Source organism: Diaporthe batatas, assembly GCF_019321695.1.
Source record: "Diaporthe batatas strain CRI 302-4 chromosome Unknown Contig00005, whole genome shotgun sequence".
NCBI classification, from domain to species: Eukaryota; Fungi; Ascomycota; class Sordariomycetes; order Diaporthales; family Diaporthaceae; genus Diaporthe; species Diaporthe batatas.
In genome coordinates, this window is record NW_025408552.1 from 2,759,688 (window position 1) to 2,778,673 (window position 18,986).

The 18,986-nt window shown below is 55.6% G+C and overlaps 4 protein-coding genes across 4 annotated transcripts; 2 read left to right on the plus strand and 2 right to left on the minus strand.

Moving 5' to 3' along the window:
- Positions 1 to 4,314: 4,314 nt before the first annotated feature.
- On the plus strand, positions 4,315 to 8,192 carry KVR01_005581 (uncharacterized protein; the record flags this gene model as incomplete). Its single annotated transcript, XM_044790944.1, has 3 exons — positions 4,315 to 6,591; positions 6,652 to 6,878; positions 6,935 to 8,192. Exons 1-3 carry the CDS (start codon positions 4,681 to 4,683, stop codon positions 8,190 to 8,192), a joined length of 3,396 nt encoding a protein of 1,131 aa, XP_044646026.1. The 5' UTR covers positions 4,315 to 4,680.
- Positions 7,984 to 11,342, minus strand: KVR01_005504 (uncharacterized protein). Its single transcript, XM_044792623.1, has 4 exons — positions 10,769 to 11,342; positions 10,525 to 10,568; positions 9,821 to 10,459; positions 7,984 to 9,627 (listed from the first exon to the last, which is right to left on the minus strand). Exons 1-4 carry the CDS (start codon positions 10,868 to 10,870, stop codon positions 9,444 to 9,446), a joined length of 969 nt encoding a protein of 322 aa, XP_044645949.1. The 5' UTR covers positions 10,871 to 11,342; the 3' UTR covers positions 7,984 to 9,443.
- Positions 11,343 to 12,773: 1,431 nt separating this feature from the next.
- On the plus strand, positions 12,774 to 18,870 carry KVR01_005138 (uncharacterized protein). Its single transcript, XM_044794322.1, has 4 exons — positions 12,774 to 12,826; positions 12,912 to 14,915; positions 15,363 to 15,484; positions 15,558 to 18,870. Exons 2-4 carry the CDS (start codon positions 14,894 to 14,896, stop codon positions 16,716 to 16,718), a joined length of 1,305 nt encoding a protein of 434 aa, XP_044645583.1. The 5' UTR covers positions 12,774 to 12,826; positions 12,912 to 14,893; the 3' UTR covers positions 16,719 to 18,870.
- KVR01_004994 (uncharacterized protein) lies at positions 17,439 to 18,683 on the minus strand (the record flags this gene model as incomplete). Its single annotated transcript, XM_044788673.1, has 1 exon — positions 17,439 to 18,683. One exon carries the CDS (start codon positions 18,681 to 18,683, stop codon positions 17,439 to 17,441), a length of 1,245 nt encoding a protein of 414 aa, XP_044645439.1.
- Positions 18,871 to 18,986: the final 116 nt, after the last annotated feature.

Below are 18,986 nucleotides of genomic sequence, written 5' to 3' on the forward strand. Positions count from 1 at the left end.
ACTATAAGGAAGGGAAGGAGCAAAGCGGGTAGGCTTGTGGTAAGGTACTCTCCTTATTAAATTATAAGGAAAGTACATCTAGAAGAAGTGTAATACATTGGATTACCGTAATGCACAGTATTGCCGTATGTTCTGGACTAACTGTAAAAAGTCCCCTGAAGGCGCCATTGCAGTACGTATTACTCTTTCCCATCGCGAGTTACTTAGTCTCTAGTGCAAGTCCCCTAAGAAGCCCAGCGATGTGATACCTATTCAGAGACACATGTGCATAGATACTTAGGTACACGGGTATTTACCTCGGTAGGCAAGTGGTTGCAGCCGAGAGGAGCGGCAGGAGGGATGTAACAGGGGGGGCTTCAATCACACCTGGGCACCAGGCTTAACCCCAATAAGACACGGCCTCGAATTCGAATGGAACACCTCCTCATCTTCGATCGGGAGCCTAACCGGACTGACGGCTGCTGCACGCACGGGAGAGAGACTCTGCATGTGCATCCTGAATACTTACACTACATACATACGTCGGAATAAATCGCATGCGTTTCGCTACCGGTGAAAGCTTCGATTCGTGTCACCAGCCCTGGAGACCACGCTCTTCCGCCTAGGTCCTATTGGTGATGGATTTACACATTCAGGCAATTGCCCTACCTGACGTCAAGTCTAAGTATATTAAAGTCTGCTCATGTGCACTCGCAACCGTCGCGAGCCATACTCCATAGGCCCCACCCCTGCTCGATCAAAACCATTCCTGAGAAGGCCCATGTGGACAACAGCCAAGTGCTAATACTGGAAACGTTGTGTCTGCTTGGGTCCCGCGTCACTCGACCACTTTCTTTGAGGTGGTGCATCTGGCCAGCCAGCCACATGCGCAGCTACGACGGTCTCGGGGCCACATGGCTCACAATAGCATGCTGCATGGACGGCAGCATTTGAAGCATGCAGAATTGCATACAATATGCGGCTCGTTCCGCCCACAGCGGTGTTTCGTCATTTAAGCTAAAAGGCCTCAGATATTTGCACTCCCTCTCGCCATCCTGTGGTCCCGAGCCCGGCTACCGCATTGCCAAGTCTGGCTATCAGGTCATCGTCTGCCCACCCGCCCAGCTTCGGACATCAGATGTAGTTATAACTCACATCGAGGGCCGCTCATGCAACGCTTCAGCTCCTGCAGCCACGGAGCGCAGCTGGTTGATAGCAACATAGCTTCGCCATCCTTCCCATCCCGCCCTTTACCCCGCTGGTTCCCATCGTGGCATCGTCAGCCACGCCCAACGGCTGGGCCCTTCTCGATTCGGCCACACGTTTCCCTCTCAGAACCCAATCTGACCATCTGTCTCTCAGCCCGCACAGTCAGCATGTTACTTACCGGATACTTGCTAGGCATGTGATGGGTAGACCAACACTTTGCAGAGTCCTTTGCGGCGCTATATGGCAGACTATCGACTGCTTCACACCCACATCCACAAGTCATGTCTGACCTTACGAGCATACACCCCTCTTGGGTATCGAGGGAGCAGCTGACCATCATCCCGCTCTCATATCACCCTTGCACTTGCCCTACATGGTTTCCTGCGAGCACTTGAGATTACTACAACCCACTTTTTTTTCTGCATTCAGTAAGATTCAAGTGCTCTGCTGGAGGAGTCACAGGCTCGAACCATTAGTCTTGTAGTCAGCTTATTGATGACAGTTCCTGAGCTAAGACTAGGATTAGTTCCCACCGCTCTTCCAACCAAAGTCTGTATCGGGACCTCCCGCAAACTTATCTCTGTTCCTGGATTCCCCGCGGATAGCAGTCCAGCTAGAGATGAGCCCATAAAAGTTCCCAGATGATACGCCTTGAGTGTCTTTCCACCTGCGTTTTGGCAGGAGCATTGATAGATCCCCTTCTATGTGGTTGTTTTCCAACCTCCGATTTGTGTCGTGCAGTCTTCCGGCAATTGTCTCATTTTCTTGTGTGTACTGATTGACCTCTTCAGTCCTTCTACCAAATTAAGCTCTAATTTGCACTGCCCATAATTATAGGGTATGTGCTCAATAGGGCCATGTCATCTCTGTACATCACAGAACATTATAGACACTGAGGTCCAGATGTCTGCCAATTAGCTTCAGAGCTGACAGTCGACGTGCCATGGATGTTCTCATGTGTTTGCTGTGTTTACTGACCGTATGCAGCAATTAAGCACCTGAATTCCAACAATTTCTTTTTTTTTCCTTTGAAACACTGGGTTTTGAGCGTTTACCACTATATGAAGGCGTCACATATGTTTTCTATATATGGGGATTAGAAACGAAACTACTCATTCTCCGAGTTTGTAAAAAGAGGCTCTGTCTTCTAGAAAAGCAGATATATAAATGCTACCGGGAGAATTACTATCTTAACTTAGAAAAGGCTATAGAACTTAAAGAGCTAGACAAGCCTGGAGTATCACATTGGCTTCCTTCCTACTCGGGAAGAAAAATCTCTTGTCTGCAATAACATTTACTGAAATTGTAGGTCTAGGGTCTTCACAATGGCTGATATAAAGATCAGTTCTCGGGACTTTGCCAAGAAGCGGGCTTAACTCAGTTGGGAGAGTGTCAGACTGAAGCGTACTTCAGTAAGAAAATCTGAAAGTCGTGTGTTCAATCCACACAGGCCGCAAAATTCTTTTTTTAACTTTAGCCACATTATATTTTTATATTTAACTATATATTCATTTATTATCTTTTTAACTTTTAAACTACTTATTAAATTATATTTTATATAAAATTAATAATTATTTAACTTTCTTTATATAATATAAAATTAAAATATATATTTATTATTATATAAAAGTATTATATATTATATATATAAAAAAATTAAAAATAAAACTATTTTAAACTTTAATTAAGTAATTACTTAAATTCTATATATAGTAAGTTTTTAAGTTATTTTTAATTATATTATTATATTTTTATCTTAATTTATTAGTTTTAAAAGCTTTATTTATATTTATATATAATAATTAAATAAAGTTTAATAATATAAAAAGTTATTTAAATTAAGTAATAACTAAGTTAAAGCTTTAACTATTTAAAAATAGTAATAACACTTAAATATTTATATTAATTATATTTTATTCTCTAATTATTAAAATTAAAGTTAATTAAATAGGATAGAATATAAAGTGTATGTGAGATAATTTTAAATTAAAAGTGAAATCTGGATGTATACCCTAATGACCTATAGATGGAGAAATATGAAATAATTCAACCATGACCCTGATAGGATTTAATTAGCTTGGTGGACATGTGGGACTTGTTTAGAACTGCCTTTTGACTTGCAGCCTCAACCATTGTCAAAGTGCACTCACTGGCCAAGTGTTGTACACACCACTGCAATACACCGAGGTGTTTACCAGAGAGAATTAAAATTATGACACATGAAACTTGTTAATATTGCGCTCAGTCCCAATTCACTTGTCACAATCCATGAGCCATCTTGGAATAGTTACAAACTCAACAATTTAAATGCATTATATCCTTGCTCATCATAAACACAACCGTGATCACTCTATACGGACTTGCTTTAAGAGCTGGGAAGTGGTTTCTCTAGAGAGAGAGTGAAGTCTAGTGCATGTGGAGGCTCTTGACTGAATCGCAGGTCTTAGCAAGATACCATAGAATCCAATTCAAAGAATATAATTGACCCTGTGACCAGCTTCGTCTCACAAGTCCACAGAGACCAAATATCATTGACAGCATTGATGGATTTTCACCCGGGTTCCACACCATTAATTGATCTTGACATGGATTCCAACATGAGGCTTCAGGTGTTTACCATTTGCTTAGGCTTCCCTAAAGCCTGGTGATTTCTACTTTTCAAGGGACGTTACCTTGGCTAGACATACATGGATGATGTCCATATGAAGAAAAGGGCCTTCGCCAATGGCAACTACATGATGTTTGGGAGTCATAGTCTTAGAAATCCACTCAGCCTCAAGATGTTACTGGTGTGAAATCGATGGGGCGGTGCGAAGAGTCACAATACTGAGACAAGATAAGCTTTGCTATGCATGTATGTAGTCTAGGTGAAGTCTCACTTCTGGGAGGACCGGGTTGGGGCCGCCGTGACGGGTGGCAAAGCGGGACCAACCAAGCACTCGGGCCCCATTAACGGCTAGCGGAGCTCGGGTGCAGGGGGGTGCAGGTGCCTGTTTTGCCTGCATCGAAACCGACCGGGCCATCATTCATTCTGAGTCACTCTGTGGATGGCTTCGCCCCTGGCAGGAGCTGAATTGGTCGACCACTGCAAAATCTTTGTTTTCTACCTGCCTCCTTGGGAGGTTTCCTCTGGCAGGTCCGCTCCAGATAAGACCCAACGAGCTCGCCACTGGGATACTGTGACGGATTCTCGTTTGCATCCTCTGCATCTAGACTACAGCACGAAGCAACAGACTTTTTTCACCTCAACTCGCAGTGGCCAATCTGATTACATCAGCCTTTCCCTTGACTGCCCAGCTGTGTCTGTATTGTCTTTCAACAACGCCCAGCTTCCGTCTCGCATTCACACTTCGAGTCGGAGCACAATCCTTGTGCAGAATTTCCCAACGTTTCCAAGTCGCTGTATTTCAAAAAGCGCAACACCACACGTATCCACGCTGGCTTCCCGACAACGTAGTCTGGGACGCCACACACCAACATACTCACGTCGTCATGGCTGACTCCCAGGGTACGCCCGCACCTGGGGCACCCCCGCCAACATCCTCGCAGAGAGGCAACTCAGGCTCAAATAGGAGGGGCAGATCTGGCCGGGGAAGAGGCCGAGGAGCACGCAACGGAGCTGCTGCTCATGGAGGCGGAGCGCAAGCGCCGCCATCAGGCGGCAATGCCACCCCAGTAACGACTGAGAACCCGAGCCCAGCTCCAGTTGAGATGACACCCAGCTCTATGGAGCCAAGGACGGCAAATTCAAGGAGCCGAGGGGAGAGGAGGGGTGGAAGGCGAGGAGGTAGGGGAGGCCAGGCTGCTCAGGGGACTCAAATTGCCCCTCGCAGAGCATTTGGCGGCCATCTTTCCTCCGCAGTAGCCCAAGACGCCGCATCATCCCTCAGCGCCGACGCTCCTGCCTTCGTCCCAGGCCAGCCCGTGCCGACAAGGGAGAGGCGACCACCAAGGTCGAAAGCCCAGGATGCGCCGAAGCCACGCCAGAGGAGAGCTTCCAAATCCGAGGCCCCTGATCTGACCACGCGAATCCACGAGGACATTGATAACGGCCAGTACGAGTGCGTCATATGCTCATCCGAAGTCGTCCGCACGTCGCGAATATGGGCGTGCACCACCTGCTGGACTGTTGTTCATCATCACTGCACCCGGAAATGGTACAAGAGCCAGATGGAGGGCGATCAGCCACAGGGCCAGGAACCCACGTGGCGATGCCCCGGCTGCAACTCAAAATTGACCGAAGAGCCCGGCCCCTACACCTGTTGGTGTTCCAAGGAGTTGAACCCAAAGTCAACTCCCGGTCTGCCGCCTCACTCATGTGGACAGACATGCTCCAAACCACGTGCGACCTGCCCACACCCGTGTCCGCTCTCCTGCCATTCGGGTCCATGTCCTCCTTGCACGCTCATGGGCCCTGTTCAGCCGTGCTTCTGCGGCAAGCACACATCTCAGAAGCGATGCATCGACACTGACTATGTCACTGGTTTCAGCTGCAACGAGGTCTGTGGCGATCTCTTGGCATGTGGAGAGCACTTTTGCAGTCAAACATGCCACCCGGGTCTCTGTGGCTCTTGTAGTGTGCCTGTGCTCTCAACTTGTTATTGCGGCAAGGAACGCAAGGAAGTTCTCTGCAATAAGCGAGAGGACGTTCTCGATAGCTACAATTTCGGACAGCTGCAGGACGACTCATCAGATGAGCCCGATGCTACCTCTGGGACTTGGTTTGAGGGCTCATTCGCCTGTGATCAAGGATGTGGGCGCAAATACGACTGCGGGCTTCACACATGCGAGAAGCCGTGCCATCCCCAGGACGAAGAAGCCGCCCATTGCCCTCTGTCCCCTGATGTGGTCACACATTGCCCTTGCGGCAAGACGCCGCTGGAAGAGATCATGCCGGAACCTCGACAATCGTGCCAAGACAAAATTGCCCATTGCACGCAGATCTGTGGAATCAAGATGTCTTGTGGCCATTTCTGCCAGGAAACCTGTCACACTGAGAAATGTCCTCCATGCTTCCAGAAGATGGAAGTTTCTTGCCAGTGCGGCCGAACAACGGTTGGGTCCACCTGTCAACAAGTCCCTCCGGAAGAGGTCCAGCAGCCAATGTGCTTCCGAACTTGTCGAGCCACCTTGAACTGTGGACGGCACCAATGCGACTCCCGCTGCTGCCGCGGCGAGAAGGCTGCGGCCAAGCGCCAGGCGAACAGGCGCAGAGCCAATGTTGCGACTGAAGACGTTGAAGACGAGCATATCTGCTCCAGGATGTGTGGGCGTTTGCTGACGTGCCAGAAACACTTCTGTGAGCAACTCTGCCACCGAGGCAGTTGCAACTCATGCCTTGAAGCTATCTTTGAGGAAATCGCGTGTGCTTGTGGTCGCACTCGGCTCTATCCACCCCAGCCAGTACGTATCATTTTCCTGGACCATGCCTCACACCTGGTAGAGACTGACTTATCCTCTCAGTGTGGTACGCAACCTCCCCAGTGTCGCTTCCCATGCACTCGACCTCGGACGACCTGCAATCACCCTCAGGTTGAACACCAGTGCCATCCGGACGAAGTGGAGTGCCCTAAATGCCCATTTTTGGTCGAGAAGCGCTGCATTTGCGGCAAAGAGGTCCTGAAGAACCAGCCGTGCTGGTTTGAAGAACCTCGCTGCGGCCGGCCGTGTATGAAGGAACTGAAATGCGGGTGCGTTGAACAACCCCGTGAGCCCATGCCTTGGAAATACTGACAACCTCTTCCAGTCTACATGCATGCCAAAAGCTCTGTCATCGCGAAGGTGAATGCGAGGATGTGGACATCCCCGGCACACACTGTTCGCAGCGATGCAACAAGGCCAGACGATCTTGTCCGCAGGGTCACGAGTGTGTTGACGAATGTCACGCGCCACTGCCTTGCAACGAGGACAAACCATGCCAGTTAGAGACGTTTTTGGTCTGCGACTGCCAGAGGCGCAAGCAGAAAGTAAAGTGTCTATCAACCCGTATCAACCCGGAAGGACCACAACGGGACCCGCTGAAATGCGACGACGAGTGCGCACGGCAGAAACGTAACCGTCAGCTTGCCGAGGCCCTCAACGTCGAACCAGACCACACGGACGATCACATCCCCTACCAGGCGGTCACGCTCAAGCTCTTCCGGGACAACACCCAGTGGGCCCAGACCCAGGAGCGCGAGTTCCGCGTCTTTGCCGAGTCGAACCTGCGCAACATGCGCTTCAAACCCATGAAGTCCTACCAGCGGCAGTTCATCCACGCGCTGGCCGAGGACTTTGGCCTGGACTCGGAGAGCCAGGACCCAGAGCCCCACCGGCACGTCAGCATATTCAAGGGCCCGCGGTTCGTGTCCGCGCCGAGGAAGACGCTCATGCAGTGCGTGCGGCTGGCCAAGGCGGCCGCGCCGGCGCGCCCCGAGGCGTCGCCCGCGGCCGCGTCCAAGCCCGCCCCGCAGCCGTACAACGCCCTCCTGATCTCGAAGCCCAGGTTCGGCCTCACGGCCGAGGAGCTCGACGCGGCCCTCGCCGCCGACCTGGCCGCCGCGGTCCCGGCGGAGCACAGGAACAACCTCACCCTCACGACCAGCTTCCTGCCCACGGACGAGGTCCTCATCAGGGCGGCAACCAGGACGACGGCGGCAACCATCGCCTCGGGGACGCTGAACCCCGCCCAGGTGGAGTCGCTCCTCTCCGCGCTCAAGCCAAAGGTCGCCAAGGCCGTCGCGGCCGACGGCCTCGCCGCCGGCGGGGTGGTGCTGTGCGCGGTGGCGGCGGCGGCGGCGGCGGACTCTGCGTCGCCACACATCCTGCGCCGCGAGGGCGACGGGTCTGGCGGCAGCGGCGGCGGCGGCTGGTCCCAGGTGGCGAGCCGTGCCGCGGCCCGACCTAGGCAGTGGGCTGCGGCGCCGGTCATCGACGCCAAGGTCCCCGGGACGGGCTTTGTCGCGCTGCGGCGGCTCGGCGCGAGGAAGCAGGAGAACAAGGCCGAGGTACCCGCGGAGGAGTAAGAAGGCCATTCATGGGACTTGGTCTATGTACCTGGCTCGAAGGAACAGTGACATCTACGACGGAGGATGGGCAAGGGGTTGTTGGGGGAAGGGTGTCCCGCCGTGGAGGCGATGCACAACGCGGGAATTGCTATTCGGACTCGGCCATACAGCCGGTGGGTGGGCGAATTGGCGCGAGACACAATCTCGCTCTGCAGCCCATTTCCCCGTATGAGGTGTTTTCTCTCACGGTGAAGAAAGAGTTCCCCGGGGCCCGGGCAAGCAAGGCAAGCCCGACGGGCCGGCCTCTTGGATGTCCCGCGTGCACTGGAAAGCATACATATTTAACCGAGGGAAAACTCAGTCACATGCACTGCTGGCCCGTAATCGTGGGCGACAGTAAATGAAATGATCATCGTCCCAATATGTTGCTTGTGTGTATTGAACCAGGTTTTTTTTGTCGTGAGGTCATGTCGCTTGTGACTGGTAGCCTGCGGCGGAGATGTACGCGAGATGGGGAGATATCGCAAGTGATTTCCAGGCCATGATTTTGACACTCGTCTTTTTTTCCTGTCTTGCTTTTTCCCTCAGTGTTCGTTTCTTTTCTGAAACACTGTTATCTTGTCTCCGGGCAATCGGTACGCAAGTGGGGACTGAGAAATATCCCGACAGAACAGGGTTTCCTATCTTGGATTGCTTCTTTGTAGTGTTTCTTGCCTGTGTATCTGTTTTCTGAATACCAACATGCTGGCTGGCCCCCACTCCCCGAGCCCCCCTGGTCAACGGGCGCCCACCTTTTGGATCGCCGCACTGGGTAATTACACTGGGAACCTCCATTCCTCAGGCGCAGCAGCTCATTTCTGGACAGCCCTTCTCTTTCTGAGACAAGCGAATGCCAGCTTCAACATGCAGAGAAAGGACTTGGTTGGTTGGACACTAGGTAGATAGATACTACATAGTAATGCAGTAAAAAATTCCAACAGGGGGGTATCTTTATCAAAGGCGCAATTTTGTTTGCCAGTCCACGGGGCCAAAATAGCCTCGTCAATGCATGCCTCACGACGCCGGTCTACCAGCCAGCCATGCCGCCACATGCTTGCTCTCTGATCGAAAGCCTAAATCCCACGCTGATAGATAGATGGAAAGGGACGAGCGAGCGACCTCGCTTTTGGGTCCCGGCGGCCGGGGGGCGGTGAAGATTGGGCGGCGGCTCCCGCACTACCGGCCTTTAGTTCACGACCCGGCTCCCTCCAGTTCTAAATCCCACGCAGCTCACATGCGACTCTTCTCGGGTGGGGTGGTGGGATATTCCTGGGTGATGGAGGCGATAAAGTCCGATATCGACTCGAAGTAACCCTCCTCGAGCACGCTTGAGTTGTGGTCGCCGCCGGGGAGCGGCTTAAAGATCTTGTTGGGTGCTTGCGATAAGTCGTAGAGCTTGCGCATGTGATTTGGTCTAAGACATACATAATTAGCGCGAGACACGGGGTCATGCATGTAAACGGCAATATGGTAATCCCGGAACCAGAGGGTTCAGCATCCGCCAAGCAGTCTTAATCATGACGACGAGTCGACAAGTGTGACAGGTGAGGTTATGTGGGATTGCCGGGTCGGTGTTGGCCAAGACGGGCTAGCGGGATTGGACTCACGGGACGATCTCATCCTGCAGGCCGGACAGGAACAGGATGGGCACTTTCGTGATGTTGGGTATTATAGAGTCGCTGGGCCAAACCTGGTGGCACAGAAGCGACAAGTATTTTGCAGGAGGCAGGACTGAAGGGATGAGCTTCCGCATCGAGAGGAAGGTGTTCTCCAGGATCAAGCCAACAATGTCGCCCTCCTTCTGGTTGTCTGCGACGAGCTTGATGCTAACCGCGCCGCCCAGACTCTGCCCGTAAATTACTAGCTTGTGGTTGCTCGTCTCTGCGCGGTCGCGCAAGTAATCGAGGGCGGTTTGCGCGTCGAGACATATTCCAGACTCGCCCGGCTCGCCCGTGGACAGACCGTAGCCTCGGTACTCGAGCATGAAAACGTTGCAGCCCGTCAGACTGATGAGCATGCGGGCGATGGGTAGTCGGTGGCCGATGTTGCCAGCATTTCCGTGGAACATCAAGACGGTGACGTTGGAGTTGCGCCCGTGACGCGGGCCGCGCATGTAGAAGGCAGACAGCTTTTCGCCATCGTTGGTCGGGATCATCAAGTCTTCGAAGTCGTGTATGCCGAACTGGGAGGGTCGGGGAACATCTGTTCGGGCATTCGGGGGCATGTGCGAGGGGTATATCAGGGCCCTGTCAGCTCGGGTTAGCATTTCGAGGCGAGCAGCACGCAGGAGATATCAAGAGGCAAGGCTTACTTTTGTTTGAAGTAGAGCAGGGAGGTGAGCACAGCAGCAACGCCCTTGGTCGCGATCACATTAGCGAAGTGCCTCAGGTCGCGCCTTCGGTCGTCGGTCACGGACCGGCGCATTCGGAGGCGAGGGAGGCAGATGCCGGGGCTCGGGCAGGTCGAACGACATGTAAGGCCGCGGAGGGGAGCAGACAAAAGGAGTGTGACATAGGCAACGCCGGGATAAAGGGGAGGGAGGCAGTATGCCTTACAGTCGAAGCTATGGCCGGCAGACGCATCCACGAGGCGGCGGTGTAGAGCAGGGTGCCGGATTGCTCCAGGAAGCCTTGGGGTGGAGGACCGGGGGCAGACATGGCAAAGAAGAATTAAAAAGGAAGGAAGGGGAGAAGAAAGAATGGGAGGGCGTAGAAACAAGCGAGGCCTGCCCTAGATGCGCGAACTGGGTCCTGTTGCTGGGTATGGACGGGTATGGGCTGGTATGGGTATGGGGACGCGGGCGTGGACGGCTATTGGGACGGCTGGCCAGCAGAGACGGGCGGAATTAATTGGGTGATACCACAGCCGAGACGAGACTGACTGACTGACTGACTGACTGACTGGTGGGTGAGGTGACTGCCAGACTGCCCAGGCGACGATGAGTAACAAGTGTGTGGTCTAGGGCCAGGTGTAGTGCAGTGGCAAATGTAAGGTAATGTCAGGATAATGCCATGCAGTGTGGCCTGCAATGCATGCAATGCCGTTGTCCCGGGCGACGTGAAGGGGGGCCGAGATGAAGCGTTGCGCGTTGTGCGTCGTGCGTCGTGCGTCGTGCGTTGTGCAGGCTGCTGATGCCAGAAAGAGGTGGATGAGAACATGGGATTTACTGAGAGCTCCCTCCCACTCTCCCTACACAGACGGTCCTCTCTGTCTTGTCCGTGTGTAGGTACCTAGATACCTACTGTATAGACTGCGGGCGCAGCGAGATGGGGCCTCGCCCTCGACTGTCAGGGTATCATCTGGCCCGGCACAGGGTACAAGGGTACCGGGGTACCTCCGCTTCCTGCAAGTGCTGTGCAGACTGTGGTACCACGCAGCAGCCGATCAGATCCTTGGGATTTCATCCCGCTCAGGGGTCCAGCCCACTCAACTACTCAACCACTCAATCCACATTCCCAACGTGCATTGAGCGAATTGACCCCGACAACCCGATAACCCGAGGGTCGCAGCCTCATCAGCCCTGGTTGCGACGCTGTGGCCATAAAAGCGACACGACGGTAGCAATGGTCGCAGCATTGGCTTTCGCAGGCATGACAGGGTCGAGACGCTGGCAGGCTGGCAGGCAGGCTGTCAAAACCGAGCCGCCTGGAACTGTCTGTGGATGCCTCGGCGCTGTTGATCTCTGGTGTCAAGACGTCGGCCATGACTAAGTTGGTCAGCGCGCCACGATTTCCACTCCCACCTCGTGTCGGGCGCTCATTGACCGGATAGTCTATCAGAATGTCAGATCTGTGTTGATCTGTGCTTGAGCCCATCATCCATCAGCCATCAGCCATCAGCCATCAGCCATCCTCCATCCTCCATCAGCCACCCGCCATCCGTCTCCTGCTGAGCACGGTGCTCGCCTGCTCTCTTGGTCCTCGCGCCAGCCAGCCAGCCAGCCCAGCCAGCCTCCCACTGGCCCTGGGCCGAAGACAAGAGAGCAGACGTTGTTTCAACCTCCCTCTGATGAGCTGATGTTCTGTGGAGCTGCCCTTCGGTTTCTTCCAGCTGCGAGAGGAGCTGGCCCCTTGATCCCTGACACCGAAGGCATTCAAAGATTTAAAGGATACTAATGATCACGACACATGACCTCGGCTGCGGATCGCAAAAAAGTTTTCGACATTGCGGGCTAGCTTCGGCTGAGCCCGTATGTGGCAAGAGTGATTACCTGAATAGCGCTTGCAGCGGGAATTGCTGGCATAAAAGGCAGTACCGGCACCGAGTAGATGTGTCTGTCTGCACATGTATGTGTGGCTTGCCCCGGCACCCCGGCTGTTCACTATGGGTATTCATTCTACCACCCACCCAGCCAGCCGGCTCGGCTGCCCTTGTTGACCTTCAAGGTTGGGTTTGTGTGCCCAGGGTTGTGCTGACACAAGCCCTTCACCACCTGCGTCGTAGTCACGGCGTCTCGGAGTCGAAGCAGCTTGACGTGTGCGACCTGAAACACATTTCCCCGTTGTGGGGTCTCTGGTCGGCCCCCCTCCCCCAGCGGTGCGGACTCGTCCAGAAGAGGTCGAAAAATAGACGGAATGACAGGGACATGGCCCATTCGGGCCTCAAGTTTCCATGTCAGCACCCACCACCCTTGCGGCCTTGCCATACTCCGTAGAGGGCCTCTGGCTGAGATTGGAAGCCCGCCTGGGCCCTGGGCAGGAAAGCTGACCGGCTCCGAACTCGAAGCCGAGGGCATACCCGCGTGTCTAGCCGCATCCCAAGTCCGATGGCCGTCCCTTCACATACTTATTTACACTTGTGCACTAGAGGCCCGCCTCCAGCCGACCAACCGCAACATCAGATGGGGTCTGGGAGAGATTGAACCTTCGAGATGCTCAGGCCGCTCGGTCGGCGTCTTTTTGCGTTCAACTCCTGTCACCGAGGATCGATGTCAAGGACAAAACCAACCCCCGTCGCCTGAACCATGTTGCTCGGCTTGGTGTTGTGGTCGGCCACTTCCTCGGGGACACCAGTGTGTTCACTGCTCACAGCTTTTGCCCAGCTGCGAATAGTTGCGAATAGCTGCGAACAACCCCCGTGTGGCTTGCCGTCGGGCGGGTTGTGGGTGAGCTAGGCCTCGTCATGTTATAGGCCGCGGCGTTCTAATATGGCACATCGCAGGTGTCGCGGCATTAATGAGGCTTTCTATCTGTGGTGGCCCCCTCCAGTAGTCCGTGTGGTCTATGGATTGACTTGAGCTAGGGGGCCTTAGCTGGGAGCTTCATCCAGGTTTCCAGAAGGATGGATGAGCTGAGCTGGCTAGGCTCACACCCCGACATCGGCAATCGTGGCTCGCCTGGCTCGCCTGGCTCGTCTGGCTTGGCTTGGCGTGCACCTGCTTGGCGTACGCACCTGGTGCTTCAACCAGAGGGATGCAGCCAATCCTGCACGCGCCTGCCGTTTCGCGCTCCAGGTTGTTTTGGCCCAAAGCTGACCAAGTCAGGGTGCATCTCCCTCGCCTGCTCGCCTGGCTCTCGATGGCCCGCCCTGCTGGCTTGTCACGTCCTTAGCGAACTGCATGGGCGCCCGACCAGCAAAAAACTTTTCCACGTCCCGAACCCGTCTTATCTTCTGCCTCTGTCAACAGTCAACGACATTGGCCAGACTCGCAGCAGCAGCAGCAAGAAAGGAAGAAAGAGGAAGGAGGACAGACAGGGAGCAACAGCAGCGGCGGCACCAGTACCAGCGGCACCAGCAGAAGAACAAGAAGTGCAAACGCCGATCGATCGTGGTCGACCATCGCCGGCCAGCTACTTCGTACTTCGTACTCCCTCATCACACTCCGTGCCGACTCCTTCACTCCCTGACTACCTGGGCGCTGCATTTGTGCTGCTCGGAGGCTCCTGCAGATCCGCTCCCCACGCCCCAAGATCTTGCCACGGCGCGCTCTTCTTCAGCCCTGTGACCAGGCCATTTTCTTCTGTCGCGGCCCCACTGCTCGATTTGCAGTCAACCGCCAGCCCGCCAGCCCGCCAGCTCGACCTGGGCCAAGGCCACTTGCTGCATTGTCGCATTGTGTCCCAGCACGACGGTTCTCGCTTTCGCGCCGGCTTTTTATTGAACATCATCCAGCCGCCGCCAATAATAACCCAGGCCCAACGGTCCAGCCAGTCCAGTCCGGTCCTGTGCAGTCGCGCGTCCAAGCTCAATCCTTCAATCATTTCGTCCCCATCCCTCCATCCGCCGCCAACTGCAGCGCGTTAAATTTAACTCGCCAACCAAACCCAGCTCTGTCAAGTCTCAGCCCCGGGGTCCAAGGCGTTTCAGCTGCATCGCACTCAGAACTACCGTCTCTGTCCGTCAACTCTCTTTTTTGGGGGCACAGGTCCACCGGAGAACCCCCAAACGTCAAGTTTGAGCTTCGGTGAGCAGGAAGCGGACGTGCATTTGTCTGTCCGGGAGAAGCAGCAGCAGCAGCAGCAGCAGTCGCAGTCTCTGGTTGCCCAGCCAAACCCTCTGGCAAACATAGGCCCAGAACAGGAGGCAAATCTGCAGGACAGCCCAAGCCCAAGCCGGCGCGTCCAGTCAAAAACACCCACACCTGCTGCCCGTCATCTTCGGCTCCCTAGTGCCAATCACTTGTTCGCTTGTCTCTCGGAAAGGGCACGAACTGCCAGCTGCGATTACTACCAGCAGCCAAGATGGTGAGCTTCCAGTGTGAAGGTAAGTCAGGACATCCCCGATATCAACCTGCCACGAGATCACCCCAGTCCTCCATCACTTGATTAGACTCTGTGCCACTGTGGTGAGCTCATGTCTTGTCTGGACATCATCCCCGGTCCCCTCCTACGCACACCCCACCCTCCCCAACCTGCCGTCTTGGTGCCACACACGACGGACTTAGCACGTCACACACCCCCTCCACCATGTCCTCCCTCTGTCGCATTCCCGCCCTCCAGCTACTGCCCCTTTCCGTCTGATGGCATTGAGACCACCCCCAGTCCGTGTCTCTGCTGCATTATGACCATCCCAATCCCAGTATATCCATCTCTCGAACCCAAACACCCACACACCCTCCTCGGCCTTCATGCTGCTCCCTCTCCCTAATTTCCTGCTTCCCAAGCTTTCTTTGCCTCCTCAAATCCAAACTGACACTTGTCCCAAATGTAGCCTGTGGTGATGTCTTGACCAAGAAGAAACTTGACCAACACAAGAACCGCTGTCGTGGGGCTACATTCACTTGTATCGATTGCATGGTTCATTTCTACGGCAACGACTACCGATCTCACACGGTATGGCTCCCAATGTTACGCTAGGCGTGTACACACCCCTGAGGCCCACAACCCCAGACTGATCAGCTCGCAGAGTTGCATGACCGAGGAACAAAAGTACCAAGGAGCTCTCTACAAGAACAAAAAGGCAAAGACAGCGACAGCGGCAGCCAACACACAGTCTACGCAAAAGGATATGGCCCACGCAGCGTACGTGGAGGAGGTCGCCGACTATGAGGGATGGGAGGATGTTCCGGCCGCGCCACCCCACGCTCCCAGCCCGCCCACGGCTTATGGTGGGTTCAACGTCTTCGACTACCAAGTGGACGCAACCCCGAGCGCATCGACCGTCGCGATACCGCAGGTTGGTGCTCCGGCTCCAGAACCCGCCGCAGAGAGTACGGAGCTGGTGCGGTACGAGTACAAGAAGGAAAGCTACCGGGACATCGATGCAGACATGATGGCCGACGACGAGGCTCTGGTTCAGTACGGATCGGGCCCCGTGCCGGCCGAATCCAGTTCCTTTCACACGCCGGCGCCAAAGAAGGACCGAAAGAAGGCCAGCAAGGACGACAAGAAGGACAAGAAACGGAAGCGTTTACATGTGGACACGCGTGACCTCGACATGCCGGATGCGCCTGTACTCCACTCTGACCTCACCGGCGGTCTGAACCGTCTGATGAGCAGACCGCACGCTTTCCCGCCGTCCCCCGACTACTCAGGATCCGGTGGAGAGGTTAACGAGAACCCCGCCAGCCCATTAAAGAAGTCCAAACAGTCCAAACACCACAAGTCCAGCCGTCCAGAGAGCGGGATATTCAACGGTATTGCATCTATGCTGTCAAGTGGGAGCTCGAAGCCGGCAACCAAATCCAAGAAGCGCAAGCACACCTCGACGTCGACATCGGCGTCCACCAAGAAACGGCATTCTCACACCTCCAAGCGACTCGAGGGGGCCAAGGAGGTCAAGATGCTCGAGTACACCAAGGGCGATGAGGAAGAGTCGAGGGATGGGCCGGGCGCCATGGTCGTTTTCAAGCCCCAGGCAGATCTCTTCCTGAGTCTGGTCAAGAAAGGCTCTGACAGTGAACGCGGTTGCAGTGTCCACAAAGCGTTGAGGCGATATCACCGTGAACAAGGTTGCTCAGGCCGAGCAGCCAAGTCGATTGAGGAGAAGGAGTTGTTCCGCTCATTACGGCTGCGCCGGAACGATCAGGGCGAGATTGTCTTGTTCAGCGTGCCCGACGAGGACTGATGGGTTACCATGTGGGTTTGCAGCATATTGCGGTTTTGCATATCAACTGCCGAGGCGGCATCTGGCTTTATATTGTTTTGGCCCGGAAGCGGAGTTACCAAGGTGGTTCAGGGCGGTCTTATGATACCTCAACATTGTACTCCGGGCTTGATGCTCTGTGTTTGAAAGACGAAGCGATTGCTTTTGCATCATTCCTGTATGGCTTGATTGCACATGGGCTGCTGGGTGATCTGAGGCGTATGGACGACTGGTCGGAATGCTTGGGCGATCGTCATGTTGTTCATGTACCTACTACCATGTGCTGGGAAACGGTCGCGGGCTAATGGGTTCGCTCCTCAGCTGGATCTCACTGGAGCTTATAGAGCAGGGAACAGGAGTTGCGGCCAGGCTTGCACGGTACTTGGTTTCGTGGCTTGTATCTCCAGTCTCATTTTCTTGGACAAGCAGACCAATATACTCGCCCTAAGGTGATCTTGGACCCTTGGTCTATTTGCAGGCCTTCCTAACAAGATCCATTGAGGAGTCATATCGATCTTTTCCCCTCATCATACGAGGATCCCCGCGATGCCAATTCACTTCACCCTATTGAGACCTCGGGTAGTCAGTCACTTGCCTGGCAGACACTGCTAGTCACCATCTCCCATGTCATCGCCACACGTCTCGTAGTCATCATAAGCTCGTTGTCCCACAATCGAAGCCGTTGAGCGCCCGAACCCTACTTCATGCCACCCGCAAGGGCAGGATGTGCTGCACCAGAGCCTCCCGCCTACACAGGGGGCACTCTGGCTTCTCCCTGACCCAGTCGCCGATGCACGACCAGCAGAAGACGTGCCCGCACGGCGTGGCGGAGGGGTCCTTGAGCTCCTCCAGGCACAAGGTGCACTTGCGCTGCGACTGGCCCTTGATCCAGCCCATGACCGCGTCCCCGCCGCTGCTAACCCCTACACCGAGGTCGTACCTGGGCGCGTCGCCCCGGGGCACGGGCGTGTGCGTCGTCACGCCGATGGCGGCCTTGGAGCGCCTCCCGGCCCCGGCCCCGGCCCCGGCCCCGGACTGCAGGAGGAGGTCGTTGTTGCCGCTCCCGTAGCTGTGGGCGTGGTCTAGCGACACGTCGGCGGCGGCGGCGCTGCCAAAGGCCCGCTCCCGGATGACGGCCTCGACGCTGGCCTCGTCCGGGTCCCCCGCTGCGCCGGCGGCCAGGACGGAACGCACGTGCAGGTACGCCTGCACGGCGAGCTGGACGACGAGCAGCACGCCCAGCACCTCGTAGCCCGCGCGGCCGTCGGGGGTGCCGCCCTCGCTGGCGCCGCTGGCGCCGGCGGGGTGCTCGGGCAGGCGGCGGGTGAAGACGTAGCGCAGCCCCGTGAGGCGCTTGGAGAGCGAGTAGTAGGCGCCGGTGAAGTAGAAGGTGGCCAGGACGGCGGCGTGGACGTGGGCGCCCGAGGTCAGGCCGGCCAGGTGGGCCAGGACGTAGCGGCCGGCGCGGTACTCGGCGCTGTTGTGGGCGGCCCTGTGCCTCCGCTGCAGGTGGGCGAGGCGGGCCTCGAGGCGGCTGCGGAGGCGGCTGCGGACGGCCGGGAGGAGGCGGCCCAGGGCGTAGGGGACGAGGACGGAGAGGGCGATCAGGCCTGAGCGGCGGCCTATGGAGGGGAGCCTGGGCCCGCCTGGTGCTGCTGTGGTCTTGTCAGGCTCCTCGACCTGGATCAGGTCGCAGTACTCCTCGCCCAGGGTGCGGTTCCCTATCAGGGTGGTCAGGCAGAGGTACAGCAGGTCGGCGGCGGTGCGCGACTCGTTGGCCCACGCGTGGGCGGACCGGGCGCCCAGGAGCCGCCTGTGCAGGTCGACGAGCTGGTTCGTCAGCAGGCCCTGGAAGTATGCGTCCTTCTGGTGGGCGCGGATGATGTCTGGTGCCGTGGCGTAGGGGAAGGGCGACGAGGCGGTGGTGGTGGTGGTGGCAGAGGCCATGGTTTTCCAGCTTTTTTCTCTCTTCTCTTCTTTTCTAAGCGGTCTGCCTGGATGTTGTCTGCAGTGCAGCTTTTGTGCCTGCGAGCATCTTCAGCCTGCTCACATTGTCGTGCTATACTATTATGGAGTAGATAGAAAGAACGTTGATAGCCGGCACGGCCTGGGCACAAGAGGAGAATCAGCCTCGGTACAAGATGGCAGGCAGGCAGGATGGCTTGACAGGCTGACAGGCTGACAGGGAAGGCTGGTCTGCAATCTGGGCGCTAATGCAGGCAAGGGGGCCCCGTCCCCGTTGCCGATGAC

Coding starts and splice junctions, on each gene's coding strand:
- KVR01_005504 (XM_044792623.1), bottom strand. CDS start 10,870: ATGTCTGCCCCCGGTCCTCCACCCCAAGGCTTCCTGGAGCAATCCGGC. Junction 10,569..10,768: donor TGCCGGCCATAGCTTCGACT/GTAAGGCATACT, acceptor ATCGCGACCAAG/GGCGTTGCTGCTGTGCTCAC. Junction 10,460..10,524: donor CTGCTCTACTTCAAACAAAA/GTAAGCCTTGCC, acceptor CCGAGCTGACAG/GGCCCTGATATACCCCTCGC.
- KVR01_005138 (XM_044794322.1), top strand. CDS start 14,894: ATGGTGAGCTTCCAGTGTGAAG. Junction 14,916..15,362: donor GGTGAGCTTCCAGTGTGAAG/GTAAGTCAGGAC, acceptor TCCCAAATGTAG/CCTGTGGTGATGTCTTGACC. Junction 15,485..15,557: donor ACGACTACCGATCTCACACG/GTATGGCTCCCA, acceptor ATCAGCTCGCAG/AGTTGCATGACCGAGGAACA.